The sequence below is a fragment of the Pristis pectinata genome, chromosome 41 (genome assembly GCF_009764475.1).
Source record: "Pristis pectinata isolate sPriPec2 chromosome 41, sPriPec2.1.pri, whole genome shotgun sequence".
Lineage (NCBI taxonomy): Eukaryota > Metazoa > Chordata > Chondrichthyes > Rhinopristiformes > Pristidae > Pristis > Pristis pectinata.
Window position 1 is genome coordinate 25,320 of NC_067444.1, and position 12,502 is coordinate 37,821.

Here is a 12,502-nt window from a genome sequence, read left to right on the forward strand (position 1 = left end):
GGCCTTTATTTATGCCCACGGAGCATCCGCAACTTTCTACAGGCAATGGAACATGGAATGTGGTCACTGTTGTCGTCTGGTAACAAAGAAGTTCAGTTGTTCTCAGTAGTATCCCATAGATCGGATTATCCCGATGTTACCACCCTGGTTCTTTGGCGCTGTCAGTAATTTCTAGTAGTTATTTAAGTTTCTGTCTTTATCGTCACTGGCGTGTCCTTAAGATGGGTGTGGCCTGCTACATTCATCACCTGCTGTGCATCTGGTAAAGCTGCTCTCACCGAGCTGCTGGGGAGGGAGTTCAGAAGTTAGACCATGTGATGGTGCAGAAATAGTGAAATAGTTCCAAATGACGTGTGAATTGGATGGGAACCTGCAGTTGATGATGTTGATATGGCAGCTGTGTTCTTTTTGGTCTTGGTGCTGGAGCTCTGGTGTTTGGCAGAAGTTGTCTGAGTATCCGGGACGAATAACTGCAGTGCATTTAATAGATGAGACGCACTGCATCCGCACTGTGTCAGTGGTGGATGGAGTGTGTGTTGTAGTTTTGGAAGGAGCACCGATAAAGTGGGCTGCTTTGTCCAGGGTGGTTGTCAGAGCAGTACACCCAGGTACGTGAGACTTTTCGATCACACTCCTGACTGTGCCTTGTAGATTATCCCAACATTTGTGGTGCCAGGATGAAAGTCACTCACCATATCTCTGATCTTCTCTTGTAGCCCCCATTGCAATGTTGCTATACCATTCGTGTTCATTGTCAGTGGTGACCACCCAGAATATTGATGGTGTGTTATTTGATGATAGTACCAGTGAATGTCCAAGTTAAACATTTCTCAGTTGTAGACGGTCATTACTTAACACTATTGTGGCAGAATGTTACTTGCGTCTTAGCCCATGCATGTAAGCTGTCTGAGTCATTCTGCAGGCATTGTATTCTGCCTTAGGGTTAGGGTTAGGGTTAGGCATCTAGTATTTTACATTTACACTCTGGGAATAAAGACTCTGACCATCCTGTCGATATCCCTCATAATTTCATGCACTGCTATTAGATCGTCCCTCAGCATCTGACTCTCTAGCGAAAATAATGCAGGCTGATACTTTTAAATGCAGGCAATATTCCGATACTCATCTTTGCAACGTCAACAAAGCCGCCAAATCCGTCCAGTAACTGACCAGAACTTCACAGAGTACCTCAAATGTGGCCTCACCGAAATTTTATGCAGCTGCAATATGACTTGCCAACTTGTACAATCAATGCGCTGACTGATGGAGGCAAGAACGCCGAACGTTGTCTTTACCATCACACGTTGTCTTTACCATCACACGTTGTCTTTACCACCCTATTCGCTTGTGTTGCCACTTTAAAGGAGTTTCACCACTGTATCTTTGCATCTCCCCCTCATTCCAATATCATTTCCTTTTCATTATTTGTCCTTCTTGCTTAGGTTCCGTTGGTTTTCCTTTTCTCCCACTCCCTTTCACTGTACCTTGGTCGATTACGTTTTTGAAAATGTGCCAAGCTTTCTCTTCCCTTAATTCTGTCCCATTTCCCACCTTCCCTCTTTTCATTCTCTCGATCTCGCTTCTGTTTTCTCATTCACTGACTCTCTCTGTTTTTGTGTTTTTAAATGTGAAAATGATGACGATCCTCTATGGCAGCATCAGATTCTGAACTGCAATCTCTTGTATTTGTTCTCTGAACCTTGTTAATGGTAGAAGTTGATTTCAGTGCAGATAATGGACGACGCCCACTGATAGTGTTTCCCATGGCACAATTACGGCGAGTGGCTGGATTGGGAACATGCCTTCCTTCCATTCCTACTTCTGCTTAATCGCAGGTTCATAGGTTCTGCAAATTTTCTTCGTAGAAAATAGAGGCCAGACTTTGCAAATATGATTTATCAGTTGGAAGACACATGACCTGCAAGTGGGGCTAATGCTCTGGGGGATGTGGGGGTAATTGGAGTTGGGGGAAAGGTTGGACTAGCTTTGATCTTATTGAATGGCAGGAAGGGCTGGATGGGCCAAGTTGCCTGCCCCTGTCTCTGGTGTCTGTGTGTTCAAGAGATCGAATAAACATGTCAAGAGAGTCAGGGTGATGTAGGCAAGGTGAGTGAGTGGGAACAACAGGTTAGCTCGAGTCCAGTGTGGAAAATGTGAGGTGACCCACATCTGCAGAAGGGAGAGCAGCGCTGAGTGTGTTTAAATGATGAGGGACTGGGGTGCAGCGGACAGTGAGGGAGGTCACATGTAAATTGTATATATTGCAAGAGTTATTGCGTATAAGAGTGAAAATGACCTCGCACATTATTTAGAGCTTTGTTGAGACTGCATCTGGAATATTGTGTAAATATTGGTCTGCTTGCCTAACAAGGGTTTTTTGTTCAAAGAACAACCTGCTGGAGGAACTCAGTGGGTCTTGCAGCAGCTGTGGTAGGAAATGTACACCCTTCATCTGGTATGAAAGAACAGAGGGGAGATAATCAGTGTAAGGAGGAAAATAGAAGGGGTGGGGCAAGATCTGGGAAGCGATAGGTGGGTCCAGGTGAGGAGAGGTGATAGGCAGAGGCAGGAGAGAAGGGTGGAAATGGTTTCAGGAGCTGGGAGGTGACAGGTGGGGGCAACACTAGGCTGCAGAAGATGGTAATTAATTGCGTAGTAATGCTGCAAAAATGTTTGAGTATTTATTATATAGAGTGCAGTGAAAACTCACCATACTGATCTGTGGAGTGGTGGGGTCGCCCTATGAAGAAAAGGTACATGCGATAACCCTTTCATTTCGTGTTTAGAAGACCAAGAGGTGAATTCATTAAGATGCACAACATCATTAACGGGTTTGACAGGTTGAACCAGCGGACACAGACTCAGAAAACCGGGTGGACTGTTGGGGACTGAGATGAGGGAAAATGTCTTCAGTCCGAGGCTGGTGAATCTTTGGAAATCCCCACCACAGAGGGCTGTGAATTCTCGGTCATCCTAAAAGCGATATCGTTAGCTCTGTGCAGACTGAAGGAAATGAGGATCGGGCAGAAACTTGCGACTGAGATGGGAGAGAAGCCGGCATCTTCTTGGTAGTTCGATGTTAGAGGGCCCACTGTCTGCGGGACCGGGACTGGGAGAAGACCCACTATCTGCGGGGCGAGGACGACAATTTTCAACCGGTTATTTATGTTCTACCGCTGCGGGGCGGACGAGGTTGATGGTGGGCTGGCGAAGACTGGGACCACAGTCATTCATTCAGTTGTATCTGGGTGCCTTTACCTCCATCACCATGTCCGGCAGCAGGATCCGAACTTCGCCTGAATCGATGCCTGGGGTCGACCATGGTTTTTACATGATTGCAGGAAGCGGCCATTCGGCTCATTGTGTCCACGAAGGAAGAAAAGTTTAAACAGAGTAATCGCACTTCGGGACACAGCTCCATGTGCATGACTATCTTCCTCCACCTGTTCAAGCAAGGCAGTGAGATTCAGATCTGTCGCATCCTCTCGTTATGCATGCGAGGGGGGCCAAGTCAGTTTTTTTTTATTATCCTCTCCACTCCTACCAACTGCCGAAGTATAACCTATAATTACTGGTATTGTACACTATTACTTCGCGAAATTGGCCTTTCCATTTATCTGGGCCCCTCAAAAATGTGTACACTTCAATTAAGTCTCCCTTCAGGAGTTCCAAAGCAAGCAGCCAGGCTGGTCTAATCTTTCCAAGTGATTATTTTTATTTTTTGTTCGAGCCTTGTGTTTTGGGAGCTTTTCATATAGTAGTTATGTACTAATATTTCAGCATTTGTGTATTGAGGGAAGATATCAGAGATTACTCCTCTGAGCATGTTTTATGAGCTTCCAATTCCAACCATGTGGTAATGGTGCTGCTTAAGGGGGAGTTCAAAACTCTGACCCAAAAATGCAGAAGGAACAGCAATATTCCTGGATGGTGCGCGATCCGGAGAGAAATGTGCAGGTGATAACATTCCATGTACCTGCTGCCGTTGTCATCACTGTAAAGTTGTATCAAAACGTTTCTACGTCCATACTCTATACCCTTGTAATAGTGGCCAAAGTTATATGAACCTTCCTAATTACTTGTTGAATACACATGCCAGCTTTGTCTTTCAGTCACAAGGATCCTGGGTACACTGCAACATTTTACTCTCACAGCATATAGTGACTTTCTCTTCCAAAGTAGATAACCGACTTTTCCCAGAGTATATTCCAACTGTCAATGTCTTGACCCATCACTTAACTTACCCATTTTCCTTTACAGGTTCTTTCTATCCTCCTCAAAAACTGTTAAACAATATTTCTTTTTGTTGTCAGCAAATCTATCCACAGTGCGTTCAGTCCCTTCATACAACTGATGAACATAGATTGTAAGTACCTGAGGTCTAACACTGATCTCAGCTAGTTACTTTCGGGTAATCGAAACATGACTTGTTTATCCCATTGGCTGATGGGCTGCCAGTCAAGAGGGATACCTTGTCCTCGGTATGTTTTGAACTTGGGGGTTGTTGGAGCTGCACTTATCCAGGCAAGTGGGATATCTTACATAAGGTTCCTGGCTTGTGTCCTGGTGGACGATGGGAAGATTTTGGTGCGTTTGGAGGCGAGTTATTCGTTGCAGTGATGCCCAACCCTCGAACTATTCGTGTAATCTCAACAACAATATGTCTGGTTCAGTTTCTCTTCTTCAATGCTGGTCCCTAGTTGTTGATTGTGGGCAGCTTTTTTGATGGCAGTGCCATGAATGGCAAGTGTGGTGGTTTGGCTCTTGTTGGAGATGGTCATTATCTGAAACTTGTGTGAACGTTACTCTCTGATACCTGTGCCTAAGTGTTACCTTGCTCTGGGCTCATTGTTGAGGACGCCCATCTTTTCTCCCTCGTAACCCTGTACCACTCTGCTGCCACCGCTGGTGGCTTCGTGGCTGGAGCCCCCAGATGCCTGAAGGGAAGATTTTAAAGGATAGAACATGAGGGAAACTGCATATGTTGGAATCCGCAGCAACAAAAAAGAACGCTGGGAAAATCCAGCAGGTCAAGGAGCATCTGTGGAGGCAAACTGTGTAAGTTGACGAGTTAGGTCGTGGCACTGCATCAGTACTGAGGGGGAAGAGGAAAATTTACCAGGACATAGCAGTATGAGATTGTGGGATGGAGGCTGGTTGGTGATGGGTGGAATGTGGAGGGGATGGTGGCTAAATGGAACTAGGCAGGGGAGGCAATGTAAAAAGAAACATTGAAACTCCAGTTACAGGAAGCCCACACCCCAGTGTTCTCTTCCCACACTCACTCACCTCCTTCACGTAGTTTTCTTCTACCTTCGTTCACTTTCCCAACCCCTTTCTTCCCACCAAACCTCGTTCCACCTGGCCTATTCTATGCCCATACGGTTCCAGCCTGTGTCCCACCACCCCCACTGCTGTATATCAGTGATCTTTCTTCTTCCTCTTGTGCTGATATAGCGTTTAACCTGAAATATTGAACTTGCACCTTTTGCCTCCGCAGATGCTCTTGACCCAGAGTCCTTTGAAGAATCGTTTTTTTTGTTACAAGACGACGGTGTGGAGCTAATTAGGACAATTTATTTCTTTGTTTAAAAATATTTTAAAAGCATTTTTAATGTTAGTTGGACAAAAAAGGAAACTTCATGGGTTTCTCTCCTGAATTCCTTGTGTGATTTTTAAATATACCCCATTGAGCATTCGGAACAGACAAGTCATTTCCAGCAATGTGTTTTGATGTTAGATCAGTTTCTGTAGAAATTGCACTTCTGAATGTTCATTGAAGCTGGAACTACCAGAAGATTTATTGAATGCACTGAGGGGCAGGTTAAATGCAACCACTGGAATTTTAGCTTTACTGTTGCAAAATGGCTGAATGTTCTGTGTTAATCTTTGTCACAATGAAACTCGGAGCATGTGATGATGAGATGTTATTTCCATTTTCATTTATTTTTGGTGAGCCACTTCCTCTATTACCAGGGTTACAGACCGCCAGAGCTGCAAGTAATGTTGTAATATGTTTGGGACGTCCTGAAATATTCAAACTGATTTGCGTAAATGCAATCACCCCCCCACCCCCCCCCCCCCCCGCACCTGTTCATTAGTTCTCATTTCATTCCAGCACAGGCATCATGCATTCCACAGGATTTTTGGTGAGCCACTTCCTCCATCACCGGGGTAACATCGCTTTCTGCTCATTGCCCCTCAGCAGAGAGGACAGCGGCCTCAGGAGCAGGTGAAACAGAATGATGGTGGGAAGAAATGATGCTTTTGGTCTTCTCCTGTGTGGAATGCATGATGCCTATGTTCGAATGAAGTGAGAACTGACGAACGGGGGGGGGGGGGGCTGGGGGTGAGGATGGCATTTGCACAAATTTGTTGATTATTTCAGGATGTCCGAAACATTTTGCAATTAATATTTGTGCATGAAAAAAATACTGCAGTTGCAGGACAGTTAAAATGAAGAGAAAATGCTGGAAACGCTTAGAAGGTCAGATAGCATCGTTGACGGTCCCCGTTCTGATATTAGGTCTCCCTGAATTTCTCTGAGTTTACTGAGTTTCTACTGAGTTTCCAGCGTTTTATGCTTTTAATTTGATATTGAATACATTTTGTTCCTATTACATTGCAATAAGTGTGGCAGCCAACTATATTTGTCAAGATCCCACTCAACAATAAGACAATGATCAAATTTGCTCAGTTTAGCTGCTGAAATTGAGTTGAAATTTATCTACGCCCTCCAGTGACCATGAGTTGAATTTCCAACCTAACCCTCGGTCCAGTTTGAGGACCATTAGGTTACAGTTCTGTCAGGGCGTGGTTTTTGTGGTGTTAGTTTGTGAACCAGGAATGATGGAGACACTGCAGCAGCTTTCCGGCAGCAAATATTCCTGGAAGAGTTTGTGCCTGGGGTATAATCCTGGGATGGAGACTTCGGGAATATGGAACTGAAAGTGTTCGGGCTACGGCCCAGGTCGGTGGTTCTACATTCGGACTGGATGTTCCTCCTTCCGCAATGAAGCAGAAGTTTCAGGGTTTCACATTGGCTGTGGGCAAGTCACTGACTACACCATACTGTGTGAGAAATGGAGACGACGTGTGATGCTATCGGGGTGGGTGAGTGGCAGGTCAGATTGTGTGTCCTGGGGAGGATGGGGCCCAGGGTATCAGACACTTTGTAACCCGGGGAGGATGGGCCCCCGGGGATCAGGTACCCCGGATTATATGAGGTGTTTGAGCGAACATTTCTGTTCTGGGCTCAGATGTTTGTGTCTGGCATTCTTTTGGAAGTTGTCAGTGTTACTATGTGGAGAGAATTAATTCCCATTCTATCCCTCACAGAGATAGGCCGTGAAGAACTGAGCAGTACCGCATTTGCAACATGAGAAATGGACCTGTTGTTCAGAATTTGAACGGTGTTTGGAAAGTCCCCCTCACTGTCACCTGTGAGCCGGTGGAAATCAAAGAAAATGTAAAGATGCTGTAAATCTGCAGTGAAACAGGAATTGTTTGAAGCTATTCTGACAAAGGGTCCTAGGACCTGAAACATTAACTTTGTTCCTCTCTCCATTATTGATCTTTACCTACTGAGAGTTCAGAAGGATTGGGGGAGGGATTTTATTTAAACCCACAGAATACTGAGAACCCCAGATTGTTTGGACGTGGAGGGGACGTTACCATCAGTAGAAGAGCCTGGGGCCTGAGGGCACAGCTCAGAATAAAGGAACTTCCCTTGAAAACTGGGATGAGGGGAATTTCTTAAGCCAAGGGGTGGTTAATTTGTGGAAACTGTTGCCACAGAGTGCCGTGCAGGCCGTAATTGTTGTATGTATGGCAGAGATTGATAGGTAATTGACTGCTAAGGAGCTTAATCTTTCCTAGGCAGGAAAATGGGGTTGGAAATAAAATCAGTCATGATTGAATGGCGGACTAGACTCAATGGGCTGAATGGCCTAATTCTGCTCGTATGTCTGATGATGTTATTCTGAATTTAATGATCATTCCATCATATTCCATGCCGAGAGTTGTGAAGTGAGAGGAGCAATTGTATATTAGTTAATTGAGATCATTATATTTGTATTCAACATTTAAATTTCAATGACTTTTGTTTTTAGGAACACTGACCAGAAATGTTTTGTTCTCCTTTGTATCGCTAACCTGCTTCGTTATTTGTCCTGTTAAATTTAGTCCAGCAGTGAGAGACTGATAGGAAAAATCTCCCAGCTGGAAGTGAACAGCAGCTGAAAACTCAGGAACAGCCACAAGTGAACAAGCCACAGAACTGAGGGAAGCAGCTGGAGAGAATCCTTCTGATCCGGAGTTTCAATCAATTATGTTGGGTGAAATCTTGGTGAGTCTCATTTACTCAGACACTGGCCTTTGGACGTTACAGATATGTACAAAGGAAGGCAGGAGATGGTTGGAGTGAGACTGAATGTGCCCAGAAGTGCCAAGTTACGGCTTGGCAGACCCTGTTTCAGTCGCTCCAAGTGACGGTAGCAGCCCAGCTCTTTAAAACGTTTACAACAGTGTTTCCTTATTTCAATGCCTTGCATATTTTCAAGTAGTCTTGTTCAGTTGTTCTGAAATTTGCTCATGTGGCTGTGTTACGTTGTAACTATCTCAAAGTGCATTGAAAATTCTTCCCAATTTGAGATGCCCCAAGTGCAGTCATACTGCAGTAATTTCAAAAATGGAGAATTGCTATGAAGTGCAACAAATTATCTTTTATTCTATGGCTGCTGGAAGTGTATGCTATGGCAATGTTGGTAATTAGCTGTGGCAGTTTCCAATATATTCCACAGGAAATACCTCCTGGTGCAGTATCATGCATCCTTTCAATAAGGGCCCACTGACGTGGCACTGAACTGTATTTGTGTGAGCGACGGTTGGAAATAACCGGCATTTGGAAGTGAAAGCAGGCAGAGTCTGCTGGTCACTTTATTTTCCCAGGTTGTCTGTCACAGACCGGTTCTATTCTGACCGCTGACCATGATGTCTTTGGGCCTTTTAGTGAGGGGGCGAGGGATAACTGAGGGGTAGAAGCCCTTCCTGAGGTACAAACACTGGTGTAAGTGATTCGGTGTTACACCATCTCTGTATCGAGCTGGAGCAGAAGGATCCCAGTGTTTTAATGGAGGAAAGTCTGGTTGCAAAACTGTGACTGGATTTGCATTGAGAACTCTTCAAAGGGAAGTGGAACAATGTTAGTGGTGACCTCAAGTTAATGTTTACAAGCCCAGTTTTATACCCCCAAGTTGAGGAATGCTGAGCAGCAGAGCAAAGGGAATGGATCAAGTTAATGGATCCCAGATAAAATTGTCGGCTGGCTCAGAAGCACTCTGTGCACAGTTTGTCTCTGGGTAATGAACAGAATGCCATACGAAAAGTATCCACAATCTCCAGGGTGCATTATCCCCTGATCTATCTCTCCCCATTGACTATCTGTGGTTACTGGACAGAATCCCACAGTGAGAGTGCCCAGTCGCAATAGTGCAGTGTCTGCTGACCTGTCTCTCCACAGACTACAGTGATAATATCACAGGGAAAGTCTCTCCATCTGCAGTGTGGAGGGCCAAAGAGCAGAGAGTGTCCATGGCGTGGCATACTTGTCAAGTGTATCAGTATTGCAGGTTGTGAAACATTGAGCAAACACCGTGCTCAGTGTGGGCTGAACCAGCACACAAGGAGTTGAGCTGGGGCCAACAGCCTGTTCGTAAAATGAAAAAGAGAGCATCAGCACCCAGCATACTCCAGAGACTAACCATGCCATATGGAGAGAGCTCAGAAGCTGGTAGCAAAAGACTAACTGTGGGAGAAAACCCTGGCCAGCTAAAACTCCTGGCAACAGTTGAAGAGTAGTCTAGTGCCGTTTGCTCCACATCGGTAACATTTATAGTATCTACTGGAGGCACTGCCTCAAAAAGACAACATTCGTAATCAAAGATACCCGACCATTCGGGCCGTGCCATCTTCTCGCAGTTACCATCGGGAAAAAGCCTGAAGGTCCACCCTCCAGTTTCTCTTCATCCATTCTGTGCTTGATTCAATCGTCACAACGCTAAACACCACAGTTTAGCAACACGATGAACACATTGGTCATTTTGCACTAAAATGTTGTTTGTTTTTTTTGTTCTAATTGGGTCCTTTCTTGTAAATATTGCGGATGATTTATGTTTAATTTTTGCTTTTCTTCTGAATGCTGATTACGCAATGCCACGTGCCTCTGCTGCTGCTGCTGCTGCAAGTAAGTTTTTCATTGCACCTGTGCATACATGGACTTGTGCATATGACAATGAACACACCTCTGACTGACTACTACAGGGACTGCAGGTCTTTCATTGACTCATTTATTGAGTGTGGACCTACTGGCAATTCCCATTTACGTTGGGGGAACCATTTCAATCGCACAGCACTGAATTCAGTGCTGAAAACTTGTTACCTATATGGTTGGACGAAGGAGGAAAGTAAAACCATGTTTATCCAACTCCTAAACAAAGAGACCATGCACTGACCGAAGCTTCTCCAAAACAGACTGTCTGTAAAGACTTCCCCAGAAACACTTGGGGATTTGTGACCCAACCCGAGACAAACACCCGAGTGAACATAATCTCCTCAATGTCACAGGGCTCGATGGATCAGATGGATCAGAGTTAATTTGAAGAGTGAACAGTTGTCCTCGCGATCATCTCTGCTCTCATAGGTTGTACCATTGGACAAGGAGGAATTGATTTCACGCCGTTTTCGGTGTATTCTGTTCTGGTAATCTTCCCATGAATACTGTCTTTTCTACAGAGTGCCAGGACCGGCGATCGCTTTTCGCAACAAAGATTGAAGGTGTGAACAGCGGGAAGACCCAACAATTTCAGGATTAAACATGGCCACAGGTATGTTCATTCACTTCTTCATATGTGATGATGTCCTGATTTAGGGTTCAACAATTCTTCAGGAAACTGCAATTCAGGTCGGAAGATGCAGCAAAAAATAAACTGTAGCCAGATCGGAGTGAAGGACGACCCAGAGGGTGTTCGCTGGACAGAGTACCGAAACCTCCTAATAACTCCTTGGGTTGAGGAAACGACAGTCAGCGGGTGGTCGTGCCGAGCAACAGTTTTGATGATGAAGCAGTTGGTCACGCCAAATGCCGTGTGCAGAGAATATGCCCTCTCATTTGTCAAAAACACAGGAGGGCTGGAGTAAGTGTGCCAACTTCTGGGTAGGGCAGAAAATAACGCTGATCCTGACAGGTAACACCGATAGATATTATATTCGGTGGGCTTTTCATTGTTGAGGTCCAGCACCAGAAATCGGTGCTTTCCGAAGATAACCGTCTCATTGCAGTGCACGGCATAGCTTCAGGAGAGGGGGCAGGAAGCAGAACAAGTTGCGTCTGCAATTTCCTGGAGACAGCTCATAGATCCGGTTCGCCCTATCAGGGAAAACTAACTTACACCACACAGACTTCGAGGCAAAGTGGTTTTATTCGTCATATCACTGAGAGTCCAACAGGCCGAAATCGAATTTACCGGGGACTCCGAGGAGCTCTCAAAGTCGATCTCATTTATACAGAGAGACAAACAAGATTTTGTGCAAAGCATATGTACATAGATAAACCTTATGGTTACAAAGGATGCTTAAACAACGCTTTTCGTAAAACTGTCAGCATAATCGTGACGGACAACAGATTCAAGACTTGCCGCTATTGACCAAGTATGCTCTTGTGAAGTCAGTCCTTGAGGCTTATTTTAGTCATGCAACTGCTAGGATCATTTCCCTTGCTCTTTTATTCTCATCAGACTTCAGCCGACTTAACTCTTTAAATGTCAAATTCTTCCGCAACCTGGTCGGGCGGTGATCTCACTGAACCATAGAGGATGTTGATGGGATTGGGAGGGGGGTTACTGAGATAATTTTCCACCTCGTGAGTAAATAAGAACACAGGAAGCTTAGTTTTAGAATAAGGCCACACATTTATGCCTGGAATGTGGTAATACAGTCTTCTCTCGGGCTGTGAAATGTTGGAGATCTCTGGGAGTTTCCAAGGATTTGTCATTGCAGAGATTCAAGACTGAGATAGAAACGTGTTTGGAGTACAGAGAATTCTGTTACAAATTCGCGCAGATCCGCACTTGTAAACACTTGGCCCGACGTATCCCAGCACGACCGCGACATGTGTCAACCCTTGTTCAATGAGGACCGCAGAAGAGCATGTCGGCAACAGTACCTGGGAAACCGAAAGGGGGTGGGGTGACGGTGGAGCTGGAATAACGGACCTGAAGGACGGCACAGTGGCTCAGCTAGTAAAGCAGGGTTCAGTCCTAAATTAAGGTGCCGTATGGGTAGAAATTGTCTGTTCTCTCTTCGAATCTGTGGACTTCTCCCAGTGCTCCTCTCCCACTCCAAATCCCAAAGAAGTGAGGGCGGTAGGTTATTTCGACTGTGATATTGCCCCTGGTGTGTTAATGAGTGATAGAATAAAAAACGGCGCGGAATCGATAGATCAAAA

At 45.1% G+C, this 12,502-nt stretch overlaps 1 protein-coding gene across 1 annotated transcript in view; it reads left to right on the plus strand.

The window, feature by feature from the left end:
• The first annotated feature begins 6,367 nt into the window (after positions 1-6,367).
• LOC127587579 (NACHT, LRR and PYD domains-containing protein 12-like) overlaps positions 6,368-12,502 on the plus strand; it is an 89,446-nt gene continuing 83,311 nt past the window's right edge. Inside the window, exons 1-3 of the mRNA XM_052045990.1 lie at positions 6,368-6,487; positions 8,185-8,347; positions 10,792-10,883. Coding sequence (XP_051901950.1) covers positions 10,874-10,883 — 10 coding nt within the window. The 5' untranslated portion in view covers positions 6,368-6,487; positions 8,185-8,347; positions 10,792-10,873. The remainder of the gene's footprint in view (positions 6,488-8,184; positions 8,348-10,791; positions 10,884-12,502) is intronic.